Raw genomic sequence first — 27,781 nt, forward strand, 5'->3', positions numbered from 1 at the left:
CCCTGGAGCGTCTAGGCCCTGGTTCACTGGATACTCACAATATTCACAGGTTCACTGCTTCCAGAGGAACAGTAGACCCTAGCTTGCCAGTTCCTCCTCAGATCACTGCTTCACTTACCTCACAGCACTTAGATATGTTTATAGTAAAATCAAGTATTAGTTTATTTAACAATGATCAGAGATTCAAGTAGTCATAAGTAGAAGTATTGGAAACAAATGGTTACATAACACTTTCTATAGCCTAGAGTTAATTAACCAGGTTCTCTTGTGTCCCAGAGTCCTTGCAGGGTTTTACACCCAAGCTTGGCTGTGACCCTCCTTTCATGTGGCAAACATACTATCCATTTGTCTTCTAGCCGATGGACCCCATGTGTTTCCTTGCACCTCACGATATACAACTATCTTTTGTCTTTATTCATAAGCAGGACACCCATCCTGCTGCTTGTTGGTTTCTGTAGATTTCACAATCTGTTCTTTTGTCTATGGCTCAGTATGCAAACAGGCAGAAAATGCACAAAACACAAATTACCAGACAGGGAGATGGGTGTCTGTTATGTCCTGCCTGAAAGGAACAGCTCTGAGGTTGTCACCTCCTGGTGACGTGCCTTAACTCCAAGATCCTAAGAATATAATTTTTTGTAAAGCTACATAACTCCTTCAATATTATCTGTACATGAATATCCCAATGGTTATGCGAACAGTGGACTACTAGCTCTTGGTAGAGACTTCTCATGCCACCTTTTGGAGAACTATTATGCAGATATCTGACCTAGGGATGGGGGATCCTGTAAAACCCTATGCGCCCCATGTCCCCTGCCCATTTGGCACCAAGGAGTTCCAGGGGCTTTAGGGAGGGGGAAAAAACAAACCAACCTTCCAAGTATCAGGAGTGCAGCTAAATTTGTGAGAGCCCGCAAAGCTCCTGTTGGGTGTGGAACCAATGTGGGGGTCCCGACATAGGGGCAGGTTTGGAGAGGCGAGAGTCACAACAGAGGGAGTAAGTTTGGGGTGGGATCACAAGAGACCAGATTCTGAGGCGGCTGGGCAGGGTGTCAATTGAAGGGACTCAGGTTTTGGGGTCAGGTTTCTGTGGAGTACTATGGGTTTCATGGGGATCTTTGGGGGGGTTATAGAAACTATTCTAGGCTAGTCTCCTGGGGGCAGTTGGGAGGGGGCATTATGAGGGGTTTAATGGGGGCAGGGTTTGGGGTATGAAGAAGCCTCTCGCTGTCACACGTTGCCCCCTATGGTCAACTTGCGGCTGAGCAAAGCCCCCCGCCCGGCCGCCAGGCTCCTGCCTGGCCTCAGCGGGCGCTGGTGGCCGCGATAGGGCCGGGCTGACACTAGGTGGCGCACAACCCTCAGCTAGTCTCTCTCTCTCTCTCTCTCTCGCTCGCTCGCTCTCGCTCTCATCACGTGACGTGACCCATTGTCATGTGATCTTCCGGCCCGCTCAAAATGGCGGGCTCCACGCTGGCGACGGGGTGCGCGGCCCGGAGGTGGGGGAGCCGGCGGCCGCGGCCTGTGGCTGTTCTCGCCGCCTCCTTGGCGCTGCTCAGCTGGCTCCGCACAGCGCACGGCGGCGGCGACGGGGGGTGAGTCTCTGGCCTCCCGGCTGGGCAGCTGGTCCGCCCAGCCCAGGTGTCGAGGCTGGGGAGGGAGCACACCCGGCCCGCTGGTAACCCCGGTCCAGTGTCCCCATCCCCGCCAACCAGGGACCCCGGCCAGTTCCCCTCGCCACCCTTTCTCCCTCCCCCGCTAATAAACTCAGCCCGGTTCCCCCTTCCCCCCAAACTATCTACCCCTCCCCCTGTAGTGCTTTCATGGGGGCCATCTTAACAGCATTTTCTGTTCATGACACGTGCTGTCCCTGCATTCTTCCCCCCCCCCCCCGTGTCTAATTTGTTCCCCTAAATCAGTGGTTCTCAAACTTTTGTACTGGTGACCCCTTTCACAGAGCAAGCCTCTGAGTGCGACCCCCCTTATAAATTAAAAACACTTTTTTTATATATTTAACACCATTATAAATGCTGGATGCAAAGCAGGGTTTGGGTTGGAGGCTGACAGCTCACAACCAACGTTCCCTCTAATTTTTGACAGGCCGAGTGTGCAAAAAATTTCTTCTGTGCAAATTGTTGTGCTTCTGTGCAAATTTTTGTGCACGCAGTGTTTCACTGTATGCGTGGGGTTTAGGATCTGTGTGCGCGCACACTGCTTAGAGGGAACAGTGCTCACGACCCTCTGAGGGGTCCTGACCCCCACTTTGAGAACCCCTGCCCTAAATGGTGCGGCGGGGGGTGTCTCGGCCGACCTGCACCTTTCACAGGGTCTAGGGAACGAACTTTGCGGTACTTACTACTTGTGGAAAGTCCTGTCTCTGACGCGACATGCACTTAGAGGGAAAATGAACTTTTAGCAGATCTCCCCCCTTGTCCAAACTGCTCTAAACTGGTTTAACCTGACCTTAGAGTGTAGGAGCAAAAACATAACACATCCCCTGCTTGTGGAGCCACAGCATAAACAAAGCAAGCAAGAGAGACAGAAAAGCCACTGAAAAGAAAGATTCCTGGAAATGAGACTATGACTACTATGGTCTAGAAGCTAAGTACTGTACTTTGTTGTTTGTCTACACTAGGAAAGAGAGAACATGCCAGGAAAGAAACATTTGAGTGTTTTAGCTTTTATAGTCATGCCAATAGTTGATTACTACCTAGCCTCCTTTCAGAAATTATTTCAACTCAATTATGCCCCATATACATTGGTGACAAACCTGGACTAGGGCAACAATCGAACACCTATGACAGCTAGCACAACTATTCTATAAGCATAGACTAGGGTTTTGGGAGTCTGAAGAAACAGTGAGCTTTGTATGTCTCAATGTATAATCCTTTATATTATGTTTTTTCTAGGGGCGTGTCTACACTTAAAACCCTGCATCAGTGCAGCTGCAATCCCATCAGCGTAGTTACTCTACCTCCCCGAGAGGCAGTAGCTATGTTGGTGGGAAAAGGTCTCCCGGTGTCATAAGTGCTATCTACACGGGCTTAGGGGTATAACCAAGTTGTCTGAGATGTGGATTTTACACACCCCTGATTATGCTAATAAAAGGTCTATAATGTAAACAAGACCTAACTGTCTTGGGTATTCAAGATAGGATTTCCTTGTATCAGTTACCTAATATTTCAGAGTTAATTTCCACTGTGCAACTCTCCTGGTAATGTCTTTTTTAATATAGTTAGTGACTGATATTCATATGTGGTAACCTCAGAAAAATATAAGGTGTGTTTGTGGCAGATATTATTCCCTTTTGTCTCATGCTAAAGGCAACACAAAGTAACAACCTATTTACTAATGAGTAAAGAATTTGGAATCCAGTTTCAGTGGTGTCCATCTATCAAAGCATGTGGAACACAAGAGACTGTTTAAAAAAAAAAAAAAAAAAGTTACATCACAGCCCCCTTCTGAGTTCAGCAAATCCTTTTATCCTGGGCATCTCCCACATCACCTGTTCTGCCCCGCCCCGCTCCGCCCCGCTCATCTTGTCAACAGTGCTTTATCTAAGCCAGGGTGGGCAAACTTTTTGGCCCAAGAACCAATTTGGGGTTGTGAAACTGTATGGAGGGCCTGGTAGGGAAGGCTGTGCCTCCCCAAATAGCCTGGCCCCCGCCCCCTATCCACCCCCTCCCACTTCCCGCCCCCTGACTGCCTCCCTAGGAATCCCCGACCCATCTGACCCCACCCCCCTGCTCCTTGTCGCCTGATCACCCCCTCCTGGGACCCCCTGCCCCTAACCGCCCCCACAGGACCCCATCCCCTATCCAACCCCCCTGTCCCCTGACTACCCTACCCCCTATCCACAGCCCTGCCTCCCCGACAGGCCCCCCGGGACTCCCACGCCTATCCAACTGCTCCCTGTCTCCTGACCGCCCCCCGAACTTCTGCCCCATCCAACAGCTCCCTGGGTCCTCCTGCCCCTCATCCAACCCGCCCCCCCTCCTTCCGCCAGCTCTCTGATCCCTTACCATGCTGCTCAGAGCAGCAGGACTGGCTTATTGTAAAGCCTGGGAGATGAGCGGGTGCAAGCCGTGCTGCCCTTGTGGTGGCTTGGCTGCGGGGAAGGGGAGACAGCGGGGGGGGGGGGGGTTCAGGGGCTGGGCAGGACGGTCCCGTGGGCTGTAGTTTGCCCAGCTCTGATTTAAGCTCTTTAGGAAAACTCTCATTGTTGCACGAACAGCTGCAACAGAAGCCCTAGTATATACAGGGTGCAGGTATGTTTGCCACTGTGACATCTAGGCCTGCTCTGATCATTTATATGATGCATAGTTTAAAAATGCCTGTCCCCTGCCTATGCCAGCACTCCCACTGCTGATACTGCAATAGTGACAGCAAAATGGTGTTGGTTTCCTTATTAGGTAAGAGCTTAGGGACTTGAGACATGGGTTCCGTTCACTGCTCTGCCATATACTTTCTGTGTGACCTTGGGCAAGACACTTAATCTGGTCTATACTTCAGAAGTTTTACTATCATAACTATGTTGGTTTAAAAGAGAGGAAAAAAAAAAAAATCACACTCCTAATCAACAAAGTTATGCCAGCAAAGCCCTAGCGTAGATGTAGTTATGCCAGTACAAGATGCTTTATAGCAGTATAGCTTAGTTCACTTAGCCGAATTGGAATAAGCTGTACCAATATACCGCCATAGTTGCATGGATTGGAGGTGGGGAGAGGACGGGGTTGCCACTTTAACTATGCCAGCAAAGTTAAAAGTGGCAAAAGTTTTAAGTGTAGACAAGACCTTAGTGTCTCTGGGTATGTCTACATAGGCTGCAGGAGTGAGTGTCCCAGCTCAGGCCAATAGACCTGGGTTTGCATTGGTGCTGTAAGAATAGCTGTGTAGACAGCGCTTTGAAGTTGTGACTCAGGCTGGAGCTCGGGCTTGAAGCCCACTCCCTCCTTAGGCTTCAGAGTCTGAATTGTAAGTTCAAGCTGCTGGCTACACGCTTATTTTTAGAGTGCCAGTGAGAGCCCTGCAAGCCCAAGTCTGTCAACCCGGGCTGGGAGGCTTGCTGCCATAGCCTGTGCCTCGGTTCCATCTGTAAGATGAGGATAGTAGCACTCCCCTTGCAGGGATATTGTGAGGCTAAACACATTGAAAAGACTGTGAGGTGCTCAGAGGGTCCTGTAAGTAGCTTAGACAGACGGAAAACAGACCAGCTGGTTGAATGAGAACTAGATTTCACAATCTCACCCATCTCTTCATTTCAGGAGTTCATTAAATGACGACTTGTTATTGCCATATCCTCCTTCCTACCATGGTCCTCGTCACCATCACAGGTACGTCAGAGATTGTCAAGCTGTTGTGCATGGCAACGTAACACATGAAACTTGGCCCAGCAACGCTGGCACCGAACTCCCCATGACTACGACAAGAGGATTCGTGTCTTACTTCCCGCCAGAGGGCATGATGCAAAGGGAAGTCTATGGCCACTTTACTTTTGTGAGCAACCCCCTGAGAACCTTCTCTGTGTTAGAGCCTGGCAGCTCGGGAGGTTGCAATTCAAGCCTTCGGTCCACTGTGATAGAAACGGCAAGACGTGGCAAGTGCCTAGTGGCCCAAAATGGTGGCTACTTTGACATGGTCACCGGAGAATGCCTTGGGAACGTTGTAAGCGATGGAAGGCTGGTGAGAAATGCCAGAGGTGTGCAGAATGCGCAGTTTGGCATCAGGAAGGACGGCACCATGGTGTTTGGGTAAGGATCTGGGCGCTTTTCTGTGCCATTTTCTTGTCTCAAAAGGCTCAGTATAAACATTAAGGCAGAAAGTGCCCCCCTTAGGAACTGGCTTCTGGACCTTCCCCTACTGTAACAATGGGGATTTTTAATCCCGTACATTATAGAATGGCCCTGTTGGCCTGATCTCAGACATTACGTCTCCTTATTGAAAGGAAGCACTGGCAGTGTGATCTATGAGAGCAGCTTGGTAGAAAGACCCTGATATTTTTCCAGGGCTGAATGTAGCCTATCAAGATCAATACTAGGGCTTCATGTAGTCACCCAGCAGCTTCATTTTTTTTTTAAATTACTATTTTACATTGTTGGATGGACAAAAGGGATATTAAAGCTTTGCAGAAATAGTTCTGTTTCCCTGGAATACCGTGCAGATAAAGGATCATATTTACAGACTGTTCCAAACAACCGTCATTTTTGCGTGTGCAATTTCTGTACTATGCATTGCATAGGCTACTGATTAGGCATATGCCAAGAGAACCATTTTCTCCTCTGTCTGTAATGTACACAGTAGTCTGTAATGTACACCTGTGTACACAGAAGTTGTGTGACTATCACTTTTACATACTATTAATTGTAGGAAAACAGAGCTCATCTGTTAAAAAAAGTGATGCGTGCCTAGGCACTATGAAGGCTTTCCCGATCTTGCACTGGTTCATTTAAACTTGGTACCCTGTGGTCTACTGAAGAGTGAGATTTATCTTTTTAATTCAGGGCTTTGTAGTTCAGTTGGACATTTTTCCAAAAGATCTGCTCTAGAAATCATTTTGGAAAGGTTCTCTGGCCTGCAATCTACAATAGGTCAGGCTAGACAATCACAATGGGTCTTTCTGGCCTTGGAATCTGAATTTATGAATCACTAGTCTTGGAGCCAGTCACTCATAATTTCTACACATGGCTCTGCTCCAGACTCCCCTTTCTGACCTTGGGCAAGTCCCTTAGGTGCTGAATTTGCAGTGGCGCTGAATACCCCCCGTTTGTTGATTTCCTCTATGCTTGTGAGTGCTTGGTACCTCAGGAAATGAGGCCCTTAGCTTGCCAGTGCCTCAGTTTCTCACCAATCAAAAGAGGATAATGCTCACCTCCCAGGAGAGTGGTGAGAATCAGTGTTCGTAAATATCAGATATTAAACTTACAAATTAGACATTCCCTCTTCATAAATATGTTGAAAGTTGCAGATTTTCAAGTACATGGTGCATTATATCCAGCACAGATAGTAAAGGGTAGTAAAATAGTCTTCCAAAATACACTTAAGAAGCTTTCTGTATTTCCTGGACCAAATGGGATGTATTTGACATGAATTGTGAAGGGTTTTCTCACAATGCCATGAGAGCCATTCAAATGCTAAATACGCTCACCACTAATCACGCTTGTATTCGTGATGCTTTGTTTTTTCAATGAATGTTTGTGTGAATAAAAACTCATGTGGATGGTCACGCCTGCTAGCTGGCCTGGAGGTTCTAGTCATGAATGCCTTTTTCAGCATTTGCTCTGCTTCCAAGAATGCTGGTTTGGGGTTTTTTTTTTAAATGAAGGCTCCTTCCCATAATGCAATGCAGGGTCTGTCCACAGCGCCTCAGGAGTCCTGGGACTGATTCAATGCCTTGCAAAACCCATCTGACTCAGGCCAGCATGGATTCTCAACTCATTTTCACTGCCAGATTAAACTGAGCCCACTTAGGCTCTTTTAAACCTGTTAAGATGGAGCTGCTGTTGTAGAAGGTTTAACACACTGCTAGTGGAGACAGAGCCCTAGGCTCTGCCTGTGCTTGAAAATTGATGTGTTTCTGGCTGCGGGGATGGTTCTGTCTAGAGTAAGGTGTTTTGCTGTAATCTCCCTACCACTGCTCCTCTGGTTCAGCTCTCCTGGTGGTACCAATGGCAGGAGCTTTAGTATACAAAAGGGCTGATGGTCACTTGGGTATTACCCAGGGTGTTGTATAGATTTGCTGCCTGCCAGGTTCAGTCCATTGCTTCTGAAACAGTGCAGAACATGGCTTGATCTATGCATATGGTCACATTTTTCCAGAACTGGTTGAGCTGCCTGTTGTCAGGAATAAATGTATTGCCTTGTCTACATTAGGAAATTGTCTTGCATCACTAAAGGTTTTGGGGCACTTTGATGATCCACCTCACTCCTCTGGTCTCTCCCCCAGTTACCTGTCGGAGGAAGATGTTTTGGATCAAGTGAACCCATTTGTGCAGCTGGTGAGCGGCGTAGTCTGGCTGCTGAGAGATGGAGAGGTGTATATCAATCAGAGTAAGACAGCGGAGTGTGACAAGACTCAAGCCACAGGTAAAGATCCTAAGCTACTGCCTCCAATCTGCTGACGAACTGCCTTGTGAGGAGGTTGTAAATGGGCATCTTGGTTTCATAGCTATAGATTGTGTCTGCACTGGTACGTGCCACCCCCATTGTCAGCCATGGTTGCATATGCAAACAGTTGTGCATCTGCAAGTGTAGACAGAGCTAAACTGTTTCCCATACTGCTTGGGGAGGATCAGATGATGGGTATAGCATGTGCCACATTATAACGGAACCAGAAGCATTAACATTTCTCCCTGTTGCTACTGCCTGCACAGCTGGTGATAGCGGTGGGCTACCTGCCGCCATTTTAGACACCAAGTCACCTAACCCTGCTTAGAGTAGGTCTAGACAGTGTAATGGTTAAAGTGCCCGTGGTTGTTGGTGCCGGGCTGCACTAGCATTGCCACCAGTGCTGTTGGTGGGGGAGCTGAAAATAAGCCTTGCTTGGATAAGGAGAGAGAGTCTTATTTTGTCTGGGTTGTGAAGCAAAGCACGCCGGTGCCCATGCCAATCTAGTAATATGGGGGAGTGGGAGGGTTTAACAGGTCACTCAATAAGCTGATGTTTAGCCAGTATCTTGACACTGTCTTTTCCTATCCCCCACCTCAGTCGCTGGTGTAACAAGATACAACAGTTGGAGCTCTCCCCTGGAAGTTTGAGAGAGCGGGGAGCAGGCTCCTTCCCATAATGCAATGCAGGGTCTGTCCACACAGCCTCAGGAGTCCTGGGACTGATTCAATGCCTTGCAAAACCCATCTGACCCAGGCCAGCGTGGATTCTCAACTCATTTCCTAGACTGTGAACTCTGGAGTAGAGACTGTCTTCTAGATCCACATCCGTAGAGCCCTGATCCTGATTAGAGGCTTTGGGTGCTAGAAATAATAATATCCCGTTGGTCCTTGGCCTGAAGGTACTAGCAAGGAGCCCTATTTTAGTGTGAATGCTTATCCATGGAGAACTAGATTGAAGCCAGAAACTCATTTCACAAGAGCAGTCACCATCAACCTGGGCTGCAGCTGAACCCTGACCTAGAGGTGAAGGGCTCCATATTCCATTCCCAATCTCCCCGAGCCAGCCAGTCTCTTGTAACAAGAGCGGTTATGGAAATTCTCATCCCTAGTTCCTATGCGAGGTTAAATGGGGAAGGCTGGAGTTAAGTTAGCAACTAGTGCTCAGTCTTTTCCAGATGGAGGTATCTGTAAAGTCAGCTCTTTCACCTGCCTGTGAATTGTCCTTTTTCCCATGCAGGGACCTTTGACAAGTTCATCAATGTGCTATCTGCCAGGACGGCAGTGGGACATGACAGGCTCGGGCGACTGATTTTGGTTCATATGGATGGACAGACTGATGTGAGGGGGTAAGGCTGAGGATTCGTTCTTTAGTAAACTCACGGGGCAGGCAAAGTATCAAAGGGACTGATCCGGTTTCACTGCCAGTACTGAGAACAGCATCAGCTGTCATGTTCAGTAAAGCCAAGTGTAAGTTTAAGGCACCGTTTAAAAGTTTGCAGTGATAAAGAGGCAGAGCCAGGCACTCTGAGTTAGAGAGAACAACCCTGCAGGGCTCCATTACTGCTAGCCATGCCCTGTTGAACCAGTTGGGCTCTTGATTCCCCACTCTCCCTTCTAAATCCACTACTGCAGACAGAAGAACTGATGCTGGATCTTTCTGCTAAAATGATCTCAAGTGAAATTACGTGTTGGCACTGATGTTGCCATCACTAGGCTTCAGAGTGTAGATTTCATTGTGATGAATAAGGATAATTTTCTCCTCTCTCAGCAGTGTTGAGCCAGATACTGCTGTCGTTGACATTCATGATAGTTTTGCTGTTCATTTCAATGGGAACAGGTTGGACCTATTGTTTTCACTTGTCTGCAGAGCTATCCAGACAGTGCTGCATTTGCATGATTCCCCCAGATGTCAGTTAAAAGGGTTAGAAGTGTAACTTTTTAAAATGGAAGCTTACTCTGTCCTGGAAGCCAGATGTATGATGTGTGTCCTAGTCTATAACTTCCTTCTCCCTCCTGCACTCCTGAAAAAAACCCAAGAGAATTTAAAGGTATTGGAGCTGATCAGCCACGGTGTAACTCTCTGGCTTAAAGAGAACTACACTGGGCTAACTTAGGCCCATCCTGTATATTTTGGAACAATAAACGGATGCTGCAAACTTGAAATGGAGTCAGTTTAAGACTAAAGGGCTTAATCGGAAAAAGATTTGGGGGTCGTGGTGGATAATCAGCTGAACATGAGCTCCCACTGTGACTCTGTGGCCAAAAGAGCTAATGGAATCCTGTGATGTATAAACAGGGGACTCTTGAGTAGGAATAGAGAGGTTATTTTACCTCTGTATTTGGCACTGGTGCAACTGCTGCTGGAATACTGTGCCCAGTTCTGGTGTCCACAGTTCAAGAAGGATGTCGACAAATTGGAGAGGGTTCAGAGAAGAGCCATGAGAATGGTTAAAGGATTAGAAAACATGCCTTATACTGACAGACACAAAGAGAAGGTTAAGGGATGACTTGATCACAGTCTCTAAGTATCTACACAGGGAACAAATATTTAATAATGGGCTCTTCAGTCTAGGCGCAGAAAGGTAGAACACGATCCAATGGCTGGAAGTTGAAGCTAGACAAATTGAGACTGGAAATAAAGGCATAATTTTTTAACTGAGAGAGTAATGAACCATTGGAACACTTTACCAGGTTGTGGTGGATTCTCCATCACGGACTATTTTTAAATCAAGATTGGATGTTATTCTAAGGGGAAGTTCTCTGGCCTGTGGTATACATGAGATCAGAGGTTCTCAAACTGGGGGACATGGAATGTATTCTGGGGGGGTGAGACATGAGAAGCTTGGGGGAGAAGGGGGTGGAGGTAGACACTTACTGCAGACACTGTACCTACAGCAATGAATAACTAGCAAAGCTGATTCCTCCAGACGTATCAGGTCCTCAGGTGGCGCCGTGCGTTTTGACGGATTTCTGTTAAACTTGCCTAGCATTATACAAAGTCACGGCCATCTGATTGCTACGACGCAGTGTGCACATTTAATTGTAAGCATGGACCACAATCGCAGTTTTGCTTTTGCTCATATTACCTTGGAGAGTTTGCTCATTCATGCAACAGGAAAAAAAACCAAACAAACAACTCAAGTGAGACAACAGAAGCCAAAACTGATTCAAGGGAAGCACTGCCACCGCATATATTGGTATATGTACTTGTGTGGCGGGCACATATATGACTACGGACACAAAGAAGTTGGCGTAATCAATAAGTTTGAGAACCACTAGATTAGATGATCACAGAGGTGCCTCCTGGCTCTGGACTCTGAATTTCAGGCCCTGCACCTGCTGCCAGCTTTCCCAGCTGGTTTTGAGAGTTTACGATCACCTTTTCCTATAGTGAACGGTGTCTTTTCCCTGTGACGGACCCATCCGAGCAGCAGGGGAAATGGCCAACTAGACCGGACGAAACAGTGAATTTGACTCTCCCCACAGTGCTGTCACATTCATGAAGCAGAACTGGAAGGGGAAACTTCTCTTTTGTTTTCTCAGCTCTTTCAGGGATAGTCCTCTTAGATTTACCGCTAGGAGGGATAAGATCTTTCAGACAGAGGCATGATTTATGTGGACTCTGTCCCTTTTCAGGTTCTTCTGATATGCAGCAGGGAAGCTGGTTCTTCTGTCTGAGTGCTCATCTGCACCAAGTGAGAACTGCTAGCATCCCCCAGTGTGTACAATTGACATGCACTGGGGGTCTGAGCTCAGTTTTGAACTCTTTCCATTGGTGTAGTGCTCCCAGGCTGGGGTTTTCCACGGTCATAGTTACCATAGTGCAAAAATCCAAGGGCAGCTATTTCACTCCTATGTTTCCAGGGCCACAGCTCTGAGCAGGCTTGGCAGGATTCAGTTTTTTTGGTAAGTGTCAGTAAACATCAATTCCACCGTAGACACAAACTGACAAAAATGTGTCTGTTGACAATCAAAGTTTCCAGATAGGCAAAGTAGGAAAATGCTGCTTGAGAAGTTATGAGAGTTGGATTTAAGGATCTTTACTCTGTATATTTTGACATGTGACGTTGACAGTTTGTGTTTTAATGGTTATAAAGCTTTAACTTTTTGAAGCCTAACATCTGCTGTCATTAAATCATTGTTGCCTGACCCTTCTCCCCCATAGTTTCCCACAACTGTGAAAATATAAATAGATTAAAAAATGCTTAAAAATAAACGTAGATATTATCCATCCAAATTATATTAAAAAAATCAAATTCTGCCAATCCTAAATATCAGTTATATCCACTGGCCACCAGCAGAAATGTTTGCTTCCTCTATAAGAAGACTATCCTAAATCTAAACAGATTTTAGACCCAATGAGAAGCTTCAGGAAGTGGTGCTGAACAAACCCAGTTCAAGAATTCAGAGTCCCTCCAGATTGTCAGAGAGGCTGCTACTTTGCCCCGGAGATGGCTCTTGCATCCCTTGGTGCTAAATTGCAATAACTGGTTTTTGTTTTGCAGCCTCAATCTCTGGGAAATGGCCAACTTCCTAAAGCAGCAGGGTGTCGTGAATGCTATCAATCTGGATGGTGGAGGGTCAGCCACTCTGGTTTTAAACGGAACCCTTGCGAGTTACCCGTCGGATCACTGGTAGGCGCTGGATGGTGAAAACCATGGGGACACCTCAGCTTCCCAGTTCATTGCCTGAGGAGCTCTCCTCTACATAGACAAGATCTCTGTGGGAACCACTCCAGAGTCACAGGGCTAAACTCAGGCCTGGTGAGAGTGGGTTGGACTCCCACTGACTTTCCTGTGAAATGCACCTGCTTTTTTCGGGAACAGATCTGGTCCTTCATTCTGGTCTGTGTGTATGGAAGGATGAGGGGACTGTATTGCTCTCTGACCTGCCTAGAACGTCACAGAAATAACTTGACGTCTTGGTGCAAAGTACCAGTCTAGACATCAGGCATGAATGAGATAGCTAGACTAGTAAGAGTTATGAATCCCAGCAGGTTCCACCCTCTTCCTCTCTTTCCGAGGCAGGAGGCCAGAGACAATATTTTGAGTAGCAGGCAAGAGACAATATTTTTCAGAGACCTTATCTGCTCTGCCCGGCTATAAAGGGTCCCATTAGTCCTTGGAAGAGTAGGTGGTGGGCCTAGACTAAAGTTCTCCATCCCCTTTTGCACAATGTGCCAGCTGGCTACCTAGCAGCTGTCATCCACCCCAGAGGTGGCTGTATTTTGATGGTGGCTCTCTGTTTGGGAAATGCCTTGGGCTTTTTCAGGCAGAAGTGTGCTGTGTAAATATAATTATTATTGTTTTAAATTATCATATTCGAGCTCTGTACTTCTCACCTTGTACCCAAGAGGGAATAATCAGCGTTTGAAGCATTAGGAGTTTGCACAGGAAAAGCGTGACAGTTTTCCTTTGAGTGAGTGACTAATGTAGGGATGGCCAACCTGAGCCTGAGAAGAAGCCAGAATTTACCAATGTACATTGCCAAAGAGCCACAGTAATATGTCAGCAGGCCCCCATGAGCTCCCCCACCCTGCTCCCAGCGCCTCCTGCCCACCGGCAGCCCCACCAATCAACACCTCCCCCTCCCTCCCCACACCTCCCGATCAGCTGTTTTGCGACGTGCAGGAGGCTCTGGCAGGGGAGGGGGGAGCGAGGGCACTGCAGGCTCAGGGGAGGGGGCAGGAAGGGGTGGAGTGGGGGCAGGGCCTGTGGCAGAGCCAAGGGTTGAGCAGTGAGCACCCCCCCGGCACATTGGAAAGTTGGCGCCTGTAGCTCGAGCCCCGGAGTCGGTGCCTGTACAAGGAGCCGCATATGGCTCTGGAACCACAGGTTGGCCACCCCTGGACTAATGGGATTTGGAGTGATTACCTAATTTTCCCAAGTGCTCTGGTATTACACAACCCTCACCATCATCAGGCTGCTAGCCAAGCTATCAAATGGGGCTGTGACCGAAAGGGGGATCAAATATGAAGTGTCTGGCAGCTGATCTTCATGAGTCTTACTAACATGCCAGCTGATCCAAGAACCAGCAGAGGCCTGGGTGTGTTTCCCTGTTGGAGGACTCAGCGATCCTGGCTTTCAGTTTTTGCCAGTATCTGCACAGCTCACCCCTCCTCCATTCATGCCACAGGGCTATAGGAGCAGGGAATCTTTCACACCCCAGCCTTTGCTCATGGGAACTGCCTTTTGTCCTCAGCAAGTCCGACGCCATGTGGCGCTGCCCTCGGAGCGTCTCGACAGTCATGTGTATCCACGAGCCTGCTTGCGAGGCTCCAGATTGCAGCGGGCATGGGCACTGCGTGCTGGGAGAATGCCAATGCACTGGGGACTTCTGGAGAGGACCAGATTGCAGTGTCCTGGACTGCGGGCCTTCCAACTGCAGCCAGCATGGCATCTGCACTGAGTGTAAGCCACCCCTATTTACAGGGCAAGCCCATTGCAACGGGGGGGTGGGTGTGTTACTAGTGTCACATGCTAGTATGTCATCATTACCAGCTGGGGGGCAGTGGGTGGGGAGGGAGCTATTGGGTTTATAGAGATTGGTCAGGTTATGGTTCATAGTTCACATCTGCCACTTTATCGGAGTAGGGGAACCCCTCCCGCCTAGCACCACACAGTAACAAGGCTATGCTCCTAGCTGTCTGGAAGAGGTTCTGGACCACTGAAGAAAGAGCCTCTTGTGAAGATTTCCCTTCCCAGGGCCTCTCCACATCCTTGTATCCCTGTAGGAACTGCAGAACTTGTTACATGACAAAACAGCAGGGCAGTCACCTCCCTGGACCACTCCTGCCTTGCTGAAATACCACACTGGAGCCTTTCTAGTTAAGAGTCACCAATGACTTTCATTCTAATGAGCCTGGGCGATTCCTCCCACAAGTTCCCAGCACAACCCATTGCCCCTTACTCTTAGGAATCCCCACAGAAAAAGTACCTTGTGACTGACTGCAGCCCTCTCAAGAACATGGCTTGCTCCAGCCCACCCCAGTCACTCATGCTCTGCATACAGAAAATACCTCCAGTATCTAGCACCTGTGCTCTGCTGAGAACTGAAGTCTTCTTCCTTAGGAGAGCTGCTCTTACTCCAGGCTCTGTTGAGAGCCAAGCCTTTTATAGCAGCAGCTGCAAATGAGCGCAGCTGGTCCACTCCCTGACTCTCTCGGAGGGGAGTGTGTGTTAGCCCTTATCTTGATTTCCGGGTGCATGTTCTAAGTAGGGGCACTGGTGTCTCAAGCAGCCTGTAGTCTCGCTCCCTGTCTCAGCTGCAATGCCTGATTTGTGTTTCCTCCTTGTGCAGCTGGATGCCTCTGTGATGCTGGCTGGATAGGCAGCAACTGCAGTGAAGGTAACTCCAATTTGTATCATAATCTTCTTCTTTATGACTATGGAGGGGACCGCGTGATCCGTCGTTATAGGGCGCTGTCTGCCTGATGCCTGCAGCAATGGGGAAATATGATTCTATTGACCCTATCTAACATCCACACTGTTCTGTAAGAGCTTCGTAAGGGTGAGCTGCAAAAGAAAGACAACAAGCTGTGTTGTCCTTTTTCTGTTGCGCCTTTAGGATACATAATGGCCTACAAGGGGTTTGCTGCATTTTTCCCTTGTTAGACATAGCCAGGATTTCCAAGCTGTGGTTCCCAGTCAGATGGGTCTGAGAACTGTAGATTGCGAGCTTCCTGCCTTTTTAACTGCAGGGTGTGGAGTGTGAATTCAGCCTCTAAACCAGGATAAGTTCTCCTCAAGTGTTGTAGTTAAATAAGTTTTAAGTAGTGTGAATAAATTACTTCCCCTCTGAGGTTTCACCTCCTTAATAACGGTGATGTCACCACCCTCCTGGCTCTCCAGCCCTCCAGAGAGTTTCCTGGGGTACAGCGATAGAGTAGCAATGGGGAAGGGAGCATGGGTGAAAGCTGACGGGTCTGGGATGGACGCATGATCAAAGGTGCAGGAGGGTTTTTTTGTGTTTAAAAGGCCTTTTATTAAACAGCCCAACCCAGCATTATCACCCAGCTAGCAGCATCTCTGTGGCCTCGCCGTGAGCAACACATCCATCACGGGCTTTGGAGCTGCAGGTGCTCAAATCATCAATGAGAGCTGAGGAGATCTGTGACTTCATCAGGCACCAGTTAACTCTCCCCATGTAGCAAGTGCTTTCTAGAGCCCTTGGGAAGTCTTTGCCCCTGCCCAGGCCTGGGGATAGTCCCTGAGCTGCAGGGCTTCTCAGCTTTCCTGAAGGTCCCTCCCGTATCCATGAGGTTCTCAGCTGTTATCCTCTGACAGAGCCAACCCATGGTGAGCAAAGGGGTTGAGGGGGCTTGTCCAGCACCAGCTGGGGATTCCTCACTGGGATCAGTTGCCCATTAAAGGGGAGGAGGGAAACAGCTACAGCAACATAGGAGTCCTGTCCAACCTCTTTACCTGTTCTGGTGGGAGTTCCCTTTTCTGGACACTTAATCAGAGGCATAAAGAGCAGAGTTGTCCCTCCCTTACCCTTAACGGGAGCCCCCTGCAAACTGATCTCTTCCTTCTCCTGGCATGCCCTGCTCCCAGCTGAGGCAGGTTCGCTCCATGCTGTCACAGGGCACGTGCCTGGTTTTAATTCGCTTTGCCGGCTGCTTAGCAGCTGATTGGCTTGTAGGAGGTGCTGTGGTATCCTGTCCCTCTGTAATGAATACTCAGTGAATGGGGAGAGCACTGGGGAAGGGGTGCTGGCATGTTGATACAGAGAATTCCATTTGCTCTTGGCGTGGCCAGTAAGAGAGCCCTGATGAGTTTGTGCTTGCCTGCAGTGTGTGCTAGCGGCTCCTATGGGGATGGCTGCACCCAGAAATGCCTCTGTCAGAATGGTGGAACGTGTGACTCTGTGCACGGATCCTGCACCTGCCCTGCTGGTTACCAAGGAGCCATCTGTCAGCAAGGTGACATCTCTTTCCAAGAGCGGTGTGCGTGTACAAAGGCTTTAAATGCCCTGTATGGAGCAACCCTGTGTTCAGACTAAGGAAGACATGAGCTCTGCCCCACAGGGCTCAGTCAAGCAAGTCCAGGCATAGACTCTCCAGTTGGGTCATGGTAATGCAGACAAGTCAGGCTTACAGCTATGCTAGGTGGCTACCTTTTATGTACAAAATGCTGTTTAAAAATGTGACTCTTTCTTTTGTAACTGGAAGAGACTGGCTCTTTCCCTGTGTGCTTTCAAAACCAGCTGAACTCCCACCTAATTTACACCTGGTCTGACAAAGCCAAAGGCAGCTGACCATGACCTCTTAATTCTGGGTGTCGCTCCACACTACACCTCTAGCATGTACCTAGTCTGAGTTGACGAGTGTTGAAAGTCTGGGCTTTGCGCTCTCCCTTTAATGGCTGATTTGCCTGTAGCTCTTATTTCTTAGTTTGCGTAACTGCACCTGCTCTTATTAAAACATCTAATGCTGGTGTGAATCTTACTTTCTGCCTCAAGATCCTGCTGCAGGGAGTTGCACAGATTAATTACACTGTGCCCTTTTAATTTTAGTTTTTGTCACCTTGTTCTCATAAAATGCTTGTTCTTCCAAACTAAATCGTAGCCTCTAAATCATTCCCTAGGTGCTCAGATGCTATGGGGAGGGGGACTAGACAAGTGCCTGAAGTAGACAGGTAGTGTGCGAAAATACACTGGGGAAATGAAGCTTGTTTAAGTGTTTCTGAACAACTACTCTACATGCAGTGGCTTTAGTGGGACATGCATGGCTGAGGTAATATGCCTTGTGCTGATGTGGAAATCCCCGCCTGCAGGGAATATAGCCTGCTTTCTTTGTAATCAATTGACCTTAATTCCTCAGAGTGCCCCGTAGGCTGGTATGGGCCAAACTGCCAGCAGCTCTGTGACTGCGAGCACGGCTGTCCTTGTGACCAGGAGACAGGCAGCTGTAATATCACCTACGAGGACAGCCTGCAGGACAAGTTATCCAGAGGTATGCCGCTTTGCTTGGTTCTCTTCGGCTACATGGTGCAGCAGCTTTACCATGTGACACTGATGTGACCATAGGGACCAAAGCTTGTCTCACTTGTCATTAGCTCCGCGGAGCTATGATCCAAGCAGCTGCCACCTTGGCTAGCTAATGCTTTTCCCTGTGCTTCGGTTGGGCTCGTTCGGCGTGAGGCAGTTCCACCCCGCCCACGTCTGTTTCCTTCACCAGTCGTCATCTTGTCTTCCAGCTGGGCACTGTCTGGCTTTCCACATGGTTCCAGCAGGGAGTGATGAGAAATCCCTTCTCACAGAGTAAGTGTGCGATGTTTGATTATATATGAACAAATGATAGAGCAGCACCTGCCTGCCACCAGTTGGCCTTTTGTGGTGAGGTGGGGAGGATGGCCAGGGAGTGTGAAAATCTCCTGCTTCATTGTGTATAGTACACGTGCTTGCCCCTGATGCTCTGTGCTCAGCTCATCAGGCTTCTGGGTGAGCACAAAATTCTTAGGAGGGAGCTGCCCCTAGGCTGCAGAGTGTGTCTAAGCTGGCTTTGAAAGCCAGCCTCAAGTTGTAGGTCTGCAAGCAAGAGCTAGGGCCCTGCTGTTGCTGCTCTGGCACAAGACTAGAGGGGAAGGTAAGGGCAACCAATGCCCAACAGCTGTCATGGGAGGCCCCCATGGGAGAGATTCAGTAGCCAGCGTGTGCCCTACCCTCCCTCCTCTTACATCCTGTTCGGCCAACAGCCAGTCTGTAAGTAATACTTGGGGAGGGAGATGAATCATGATTCATCCTCACTTTGGCTAAGCTCTTGGGGGTAGATTGTTAATTGCCTCTGTAATTGTAAGACAAGGGCTTTGTTCCCCACTGGCCTAGCTGCAGCAGGGTTCGCACCATAGGGGATTGGTGGCGAAAGGTCTCTCACATATGCTGGTGCAATATTGCATTAAACTGAGTCCTCCAGCCCCACCAGCTCTGAACTGCAAATAACTCCTGTAGGGAAGCAGAGCCCCATGCACACAGCATCCAAAGGAACCAAACCGGTGGATTAAACTCCCTTAGCCTAGTTTTTGCCCTGGGTTGCACTTGATTTCCAGCTTCTGGGCAAGTTAATTTTGATTGCAGGCCATCCAGGTGCAGCACCATCGTATGGTGCTTGTATTACTGATGAGGAGAGACTAGACCAGCTGCACTGCTAATGATGGGCCTCCACATTTAAAGCCGTTCACTTACTTTTACTAACCCTACATTGTGGCTCCTGTTAGTGAAATGAGAGAACCGCCCCAAGTACACTCTGTTCTGCCTTTGTTATGAATAAGGTTAAGATTTTGTCACAGGTATTTTTAGTAAAAGCCACAGGCAATACACAATAAATTACACAAACATAGGGCTGGCTGCCCAAGCCCCACCCCTTTCGGGGCTGAAGTCACAGGGGTCACCTAAAATCACAGAATCCATGACCTCCCTGATCTCTGTGACCAACTCATAGCCTTAGTTATGAAACAAATGGAGCCTGCCTTTCTTTGCTGGAAACAGTGGGGTCCAGCAGCCATTCGTTCATCTTTCTTCTGTGCCCCAGTCATTTCACACAGAGGAACATGCTTTTCGCTAATCCCAGCCTTTCTGTCTGCCACAGTCAGCTCTATTGGCGGAAGAGAGAGACCAAAGGTCAGCGTTAAAGGAAGAGGCCAAACACCATAGAAGCAACCAGTCTGAGAGGCTAAAAGCACCCACTTAAGCCACTGTGAGAAGCAAGACCTTAGGCTGCAGCAGTGGTGCAGTCAGTCAGCCAGGAGCCACATACCTGAAATCTGCTGCATAGTTACAGATGTACTGAAACATGTGGTGCTGCGTTTCTGAGACTGGGTTATTCCTTCCTCTCTCACAGGAGAACCTGGATCTGCTTCACCTCAGTCTTGGGACTGTTGCTTTTGATCAGCATGGTAGGAAACCTGAGGCTCGCTCTCAGGAGCTGGGCAGCGGAGCGCTGTGAAAGTGGTGACTACATGTACCGTCCGCTGAAGGAAATGAATGGAGAAGCCAGTCATACATGCCCTTTGGAGCAGTACCAGGCAGAAGACATGCAAGGTCAAAGCCAGCCAGAGACTGAAGCACTCATTTAACTGGACAGGTGAGGAAAGACTTGAGAGATTCTCCCCAGCTGTGGTACTGGCTCTCAGCACAGAGGACCAACCAAGGGCTGCTTCATCCTGAAATGAGACGCTAGTAACTGGCGCAGAACAGCAGCAAGAAGGGGCACAAGGTGGTATTCACAGAACATGTGACTAAGGGCTCAGCCCAGCAGCTGCCTCCCTTCTTGCCACTCCTCAGTCAGAAATCTCTCAGTTCCCTTCATGGGCCTGGTGCTCAGGAGCGAGAGAGGGGACATGGGAATCCCTGTGCAACAGCAGCAACTGCTGCTCTACTATGGAGAACAGGGGCCTGTAATAACTGTGGAGGTTACAGGGGGTTGGTCAGTATTCACTGCATTAGTTTGTGGATGAGGAATTCCCTGCCCAGTAAATTGAGCTTGATTAATTAGTGACAATGAGAAGAAAACTTAAGAAAAGTCAGTGGAAGTGCAACATGCGCTAGCCCATGGCTTTTCTAGCTTTGGGCCAGTTCTCAGGCCAGAGCACATTCGATGGTTGAGCGGCATGGTTAGAACTCAGGCACGTCTGGCTTGTTTCACTCAACCTGTGTTTCGTGCAGTTGGGGCTGGAAGGCTTTTCTTTCCCCGCCGCAATGAGGGACGTATTAAGTTTATGATAGGGTCATCAACAAGGTTATGTGAAAAGCCTTTTGTGTCAGTCCCCAAAAGTCTCCCTCCTGAAGGGCATGTAACTCCCACTCTTCCCTGTCAAGGGGGCAGGTTGTTGCATTGTGGCTAGAGCGGACTCGCTGCTCTGGGAATTTGAAGTGACCCTGCTCCCCCTTTTAGTAAAGGTGAGTTTAGCTGGGGACTCACTCTCTGGCCCTGGTCCTGTGCTGCCCCCAGAACTTGAAGAATAACTCACCTAGAAGGAAAAGCTTCAAGGCAACAGCGCACACAGGCTCCACAGAGGTGGAACACAGGAGTTAAATCGTATGCTAATTGGGCCAGGGGCAGCATCTAATCCTTTGTTCTCAACCATGTTCCAACATGGTAGGTGCCATAGGCTTCACTCACTGCTGTAAAAATTGCATTCGCCCTCTGAGTGCAGAAAGTTGCTTAACAGAGAGGACTGAGGTTCTGTAGATTTTAAAGTTGTCAAAGCTAGTAAACGTCTCAGGTGGAGGTTGGTGATTTTACTAGGCCAATGAGTCTTTGTAGACTAAAAGGGCTTTTCAGAAACATGTTCATTTGCTTCCTCTTCTTGAGGAAAGTAACTAGCTTCCAATGTGCCACTGGCTGCTGCAAGCATCTTGAATATGCACTTTGATCATTTTTACTGTGACTCTCCACCTAAGCAGAGTTCGTGGAGTTTTTGTGCTATATTTGAAGAGTCAGATCGGTCTGTACATTTAAGAATTGATTTTGCTTTTGGTGATTTAACACTTGAATAAACTCAATTAGTAAGTGACTTAATAAACCAGTATTCTCTCTCACCCTGAGGGAAAATGGTCTGTGACAGACCGGTTTTTAACTGGGGCTCCTTCCTATTTTACCCCCTGAGAATCTTTGTGGAGCTGGAAGTGCTGCTGTGGGATCTTGTATCATCCTCTGGCACTACAGAAAAAAAATCATTTTAACTGAACTGCTAACACAGCAGATGAGACAGGTTTGTGAAATAAGGTAAGATTCATCTTTACTCCTTGGCACATTTAGATAACTGGAGCAATAGATACACTATAAATACCTTAGATTACCTGACAGATACCACAACTGCAATATTTAGTCAGTCATCTCAAAAAAACATTTATTGGTTCATTCATTTTAATCTTAAGTTACAGAAATATGGAGAGCAGAAAATTACAGCTGGTAACTTCAACTTCCAATTGCCATAAGTAACTGCATCTTTAGCTTCACATTTGTTGCTCAGTAACATGTCACAAAGCACCCTGTGTAGTCCGGTAGCATGCTCTGAATTCTCAGAACAAGTTGGGTTTTTTTGCTGACAAGACCCTTGTAAAAAAGTTAAGACAGGAGCAGGTTGAGTGGGGAAAATAGTATATTTACCTAAAAAAATAATGCCCATTTCGTCTTTATATACAGATAGCGTGGAAGTGTTACAATGCCATTAAAACTGATTCATGGTCAATGCTGACAATGCACATCCTTTGTGGATCGTTAGAAGAATTTTCTCAAGTCTGTGCTGGGAGAATAGGAAACCAACACCAGGCAGGAGGCTCTGACAAATGTCCTTCAACTAGTCTTTCAGCCTTAACCTGGAAAGAAGGGTCTCATCTTTTTTTGCGTTTAATAGCTCATAGTACAATTGTGGAGGAGGGTGAGGAGGTGAAATGCATTTCAAAAGAAGGTTACTGGCTTTGCTGATGCAACTGGCCTTACAAGATACGTTAAACACATGACAGCTTAGCACCCAAGTTCAGTAGGTAGGATCTGCAAATTCTGACCCATTTCCCACCCACCAGTTTTTAAAATGACCTTTGGAGTAGGGCATCAGAGTCTTACTTGTTTGCAAGGCTGTAGGCAAGGGGAGCGCAACTGCCACCTTTTAAGAAGCAACGTGCCACTGAAGTCCAACCCTGGGCTCTGGGATTGTACATGCAAAACAGACTGTTGAAACAGTGTATGAAATAGTATCCGAATCCTCTGACACTGAATCAGAATTTCACTAGCTAAATCATCCCATAGAAGATTGTTTTCCTATTGTGGAAAGCGTGTGGAAACAATACAGAGAAAGGGATCCCTATCAAAGGGAATTTATGGGCTATCCCTAACAGAGAAAAAATATAACAGTGCTTTATTAGTATGATTTTTGTGCTCCAGAAAACTCATTTTGGTTCTCTTAGTTCAGGAGCTGCTGGGAAGAAATCTAGCCGTGCCGCTTCAGTCAGGTCAAGGCCACTTGGACTCCCTCTCAGTGCTTCTGTAAAGCTAAGGTTGTGGTCCATGCAGGACAATTTTTAAAAAAAAGCCCTTTTAAAATAAACACCATTTAAATATTTAACCACAAGCCCTGAACTCAACTGGAACATTCTGGCTTTTGCCCTGCATGACAATAGAAATCTAGTCTGGCATCCAGAGTTCAATGGAAATCACATTTTCTGCATCTGTTGTTTTGCCCCCATATACGCAATCTGGTACACAGCAAGTTGGGGTATATTTGCAGACACACACACACACACGTCAAGGTGTAAATAGGGCCATGTGATTTTTAAACTATACAGATGGTCAGATAACACTTTGTCTTTCCTCTCAGAATCCTTTACAAATGTCAATCTTGCAATGAGCCTGTGCATTTTACAGATGGAGTAACAAACAAAGAGATTAAAGCCCAAATTTACAGAAGTGATTTAATTCTGGGTGCCCACTTAGACAGCTGGGCCGGATTTTCCAGAGGTTTGGCACAGCTAGAGCTCCATTGACTTCAACTGGAGTGACAGGTGCTCAGCACTTCTAAAAATTACGTGGGTCTGTCATTGGACTTTTGAAAGTCCTCGCCCAGTGATCCTCAGACCTCAGTGGTTCAGGAGCCAAATTAATGATCAACATTACCAAAGAGAGCCACCACAGTGTGAATTCATTGTTTCATTTACTAGAGTGCTATATATTCATCTTTAAACAGTATGGCAGGGGAAATTTTAGTGTATGTATTTATAACCCCCCCCAAATGACTGACCCAAGTATTATTATTTTATCTACTACAATTGGTTAACATAGTAAAAGCCTCCTGACTGGTTCATAATTAAATCACATGGTATTTTAGTATCTGTGCTGCAAAGAGCCACAGGAGCCATGTTAAAGAGCCACTTGCTGCTCGGGAGCTCAGTCTGTTCTACCCTAAAGAATTTGCTCTGGATCACAAGGAGCTGTGAATAGAACCCAGGACACCAGTCACCTTGTGCTCCAGTCACTAGAGCATGCTCTGAAGAAATGAGCATTATGCCTTATTTTCTGAAATGAGCCAGTGTAGCTTAGAAAAAAAGTCAAATTTCAGAGGAGTTTTACTTTGCCCCACATCTGGAATTACAGTGCAGCCTCACACATGGTACTCAGTGCATGGGAGATTGATGTTTGGGAAAGAACATTGGCCATTGTAAGAAGTCCTAGAAAGAGAGCAGGAGTGAGCCCTCCCCCTGGCCCATACCCCTTCCACTTAAGGCTCTTGTTCCCCATCTCAGTTCAGACTGTGCACGCGCGTAACAAATTCTAAGCTGAGAATTCCACCTTCAGTACTTTTTACTGGATGAAGGAGAACTATTCTCACAGGGACAGAGTAAATGTGAAAAAACATAACTGTCAAACTAAGAAACAAGCAGCCATCTTGAAATGACACAGAATAGGACTTGGGCTTTGCTGTTGTAAAGTGCTGGAAATGAAAACAGTTTAAAAGTTATACAATAAATTGAGTAATTGTTTTTAGGAAACGAGTCAGTTGTGGTTAAAGCAACTTTGTGTGTGGGTACACATACACTCGTTCTCACCCACTTTGATTTCCAGGGCTCTCTCATGGTGAAGCCCATTTCCCACTCCCTCTTTGTATTAAACTGGGATTGCAAAGGTTTGGTTGAGAGGTATCATTAAAATGGCAGCCCCTACCTGAGAAAGGCAAAAGCCTCGTTCACTTGATGGAGATAACGAAGCACTAACAAATGCTTGGAAGAGTCCCTGATGTTTGTTTAGTAAGTATTTTACTACGTAGGTGTTCGCACTGATCACTGGAGCTTTCCTTTTCCATGCTACGAGTGATAGCTGCGATTTTCAAAGGGGCCTCAATTTGTTGTCTTCCGAAACTGCCACTAAAAGTCAATGTGAGCTAGATGCCTAACTCCCTTTGAAAATCCAGCCTACATATTTATACACTATCTTCCTTATGTACATTGCTCCAGTTATCAATTAGTTCCCCCCTGTGCTTAGAAACAAGCAAATGAAGGTAGTGAGAATGGTTAAGGATGGGTGGGGCAGAGAAAATAGACTCCTTATTGAGGAATACCTCTTGGGTGTCTGTTAGTTATAAATACTGCCGAGAAGCAGCTCAGTATTGACCACCTGTTTTTTAACTTCCTAGTACTTGAGGAAAGAATACCGGCTACCTCTTTTCTGCCATGTAAACTTTTAAATGGGTTCTCACTCCTTTTGCAATATGTCCATCACTGACGTAATCAGCAGAGATTGTACATGAACATATCTCCAACAGCTCTTAATGCATCGCCTCTCCCTCCCCACCAATAACATCCACAAGCTCGGTCCCTGCTCTTGCAAACCCTTACTCACGCGAGTAACATTGAAGTCAGTGGGGCCACTCCCATGAGCTTTGGGAGAAGAGATGACACACTGCCCTGAGTGCTACAGCCCTGAACGCTAAGATGCCCAGCTGCCACAGAGACTAGAAATGAAATCTAAAGGTCTGTGGGATTCAAGATGATCCGGCGTTCCCTTTTAAAACAAAACAGTTCAGTTGGTTAAAAAAAGATGATATGGTTCAATAAATAAATATAGTTATCATTGAAATGATCAATACATTAAACAATAATTTAAAATAAGCTATGATACAATTTGAATAAATATGTTTCATTAAGTGTTCAAATACTCATGCACACGTACTTTAGAAAAGAGAGAGAGAGAGAGAGAGAGAGAGAGAGTGTGAGTTCTCTCCTCTCCATGTTAGCCCGTTTTTAAAGGAGCAGCTCCTATAATGCTGCCATAAAACCTTGTGCCTTTAAGGAAAGAACATATTGCTTTTCTTAGCCCTTTATAATGTGATTCGATTCCCACCCAGTCTGATGGGGTGGGTCAGAGAGACACTCATTTATTGCTCATAAACCTGAGGAGGAAATAAAGACAAGTGGGTGTCTTTAAGAAAGGACTTGCTTGCTGGAGATAGGCTTTCTGCCTACGCACTGTACGAAATACTGTCTTTTTTTGTTTGTTTTTGTTTTTTAACTAAAAAAACTGAAAGTATTTCCAAGCAACATCCAATCGGATTGGGAGAGGTTTCAGGTTTGGGTTACCTTGGAAGTTTCTCCCCTTTCCCCCCGCCCCCCTCAAAACATACTGACCTGTATTAAGGTATTTATTTACAATTTGCTTCAAGTCCCTGCTGCTGAAACACCCACTGTACCTTGAGTGTCATTGGTATTGCAGGTGCCCAGAAAAACTAGACTAATTTTGCTACATGTGAATAAATCTAGTTCTACGGGTCATTACAGATAAGGCCACATCCATCTCCTCTATCGTATGTAGAAATAGGACTGATTGGAAAGAGCCCTTTAACCTTAGTAATACACAGATTCATGCAAAGTGATATTCACCCTAAAACACAGGTCTGTTAAAACACAACTGGTAAGTAGGCCTCTCAACGGAATCCAGTTTGCAGATTGAAGAGTCACACATCTCTTACTGAAAATAGATTTCAAAAAGAGTTCCCCAGACTGCTGCTATTCGTGGTCTTGTGAATGACTGCCCCCAAAGCCTTGATGCTGAGCCACACTGCAGCCTTTTTGGGTTGGTCCACAGAGCTGCCCTGGAAGGAGGCCTCAGAGCGCGGATGTAACATTTCAGAGGTCAGTAGAGGCCTACACCACGCTATCTAGAAATGAGGGAGCTGCTCTGGGATTGGTTGGAAGATGTCGTTGCTGCACTGAGCTGGGAAAAGCCACTATTGCAGGATTCCAGGCTTGACATGGACCCCCTGGGACGAAAGAAAATGGATACGCTTGTTACACATACAGCTTCTTATTGGTACTCAAGTTCGTCCGAGATTCCATTAGTTTATTTCCAGAGTGATGTGCAAAGTGGGATTTTTCACTCTATCCTCACTGTGGTCTCGCCAGATGTAAAGACATTCAAGGTACCTAGGTGCCACAAAGAGGAATTAAATTGTCACAGCCAGGGATACTAGCACCCTTCTACAAAGGTGATGACTCATTTATAATAGTTACGATGGGGGTAGGGCATAGTAAGCTCTCTGGGGCTCTATATACAGTGGGTGGGCAGAGAAACAGTTAAGCGAGCAGTTAACGGCACACTGGATGCTATCAAAAGAGCTATCAAAAAAGCTGAATTGAGACGGGTCTGTTTGCCGTGGGCTGCCAGCATCAGATCATAGTTTCTCCCTCACTGAACACGTCTGGCAGTGGTACCCAGATTTCCCGACACTGTGGCAGTCTGAGGTTCTATTTATTACTGTTGTAGCCACTTGTGCGTTTCTCCCCACAACCACAGCACTGGGAAGAAAGTCTGAATGGTTGGAGTTAGGAATTCTGGGTTTTTTCTATTCTCTGCCACTGACTCAGCAAGTTGTGTCCTATTGGTGCCTTCAACTTAAAAAAAAAACCACCACCCTTTTCTTCCCCACCCCCGCGCACACACTTTTTCTTCCAGTATCCTGCTCTGAGGGTTAGCTGTCTGTAAAGCATTGAGAGCTTCTCTGCTGGGAGGCACCATAGAAATGGTTTAATGGGAAAAAAATAACATCAGGGTGTACAGATACTCTGCAGGTTTCCTCTATGTCAGACTTATTCAGCAGACAAGTCTGTTGTCATGTGACCAATATCCTCCTTCGAACCCCTGACATATCACTTGGTTACTTTGCCCAATGGTCTGGAAAGCACGTGCT

General features: G+C 47.1%; 2 protein-coding genes across 3 annotated transcripts in view; one reads left to right on the plus strand and one right to left on the minus strand.

Moving 5' to 3' along the window:
* The first annotated feature begins 1,442 nt into the window (after positions 1 to 1,442).
* Positions 1,443 to 25,780, plus strand: NAGPA (N-acetylglucosamine-1-phosphodiester alpha-N-acetylglucosaminidase). Its single transcript, XM_074965542.1, has 11 exons — positions 1,443 to 1,595; positions 5,265 to 5,750; positions 7,943 to 8,082; positions 9,343 to 9,451; positions 12,611 to 12,739; positions 14,307 to 14,515; positions 15,405 to 15,452; positions 16,900 to 17,028; positions 17,929 to 18,060; positions 18,305 to 18,368; positions 19,945 to 25,780. Exons 1-11 carry the CDS (start codon positions 1,459 to 1,461, stop codon positions 20,177 to 20,179), a joined length of 1,818 nt encoding a protein of 605 aa, XP_074821643.1. The 5' UTR covers positions 1,443 to 1,458; the 3' UTR covers positions 20,180 to 25,780.
* Positions 21,940 to 27,781, minus strand: part of SEC14L5 (SEC14 like lipid binding 5) — a 60,735-nt gene continuing 54,893 nt past the window's right edge. For both annotated transcript variants that reach the window (XM_074965541.1, XM_074965540.1), the window contains one exon: positions 21,940 to 26,854. In XM_074965541.1, the coding sequence (XP_074821642.1) occupies positions 26,749 to 26,854 (106 nt within the window). In that variant the 3' untranslated portion in view covers positions 21,940 to 26,748. The remainder of the gene's footprint in view (positions 26,855 to 27,781) is intronic.

This window comes from Natator depressus, chromosome 10 (assembly GCF_965152275.1).
Source record: "Natator depressus isolate rNatDep1 chromosome 10, rNatDep2.hap1, whole genome shotgun sequence".
NCBI classification, from domain to species: Eukaryota; Metazoa; Chordata; order Testudines; family Cheloniidae; genus Natator; species Natator depressus.

Bases quoted from the DNA above. Each gene is read 5' to 3' on its own strand.
- NAGPA (XM_074965542.1), top strand. From the start codon at position 1,459: ATGGCGGGCTCCACGCTGGCGACGGGGTGCGCGGCCCGGAGGTGGGGG. The intron at 5,751-7,942 runs GTAAGGATCTGG...TCTCTCCCCCAG, and splicing joins GACGGCACCATGGTGTTTGG to TTACCTGTCGGAGGAAGATG. The intron at 9,452-12,610 runs GTAAGGCTGAGG...TTTGTTTTGCAG, and splicing joins GGACAGACTGATGTGAGGGG to CCTCAATCTCTGGGAAATGG.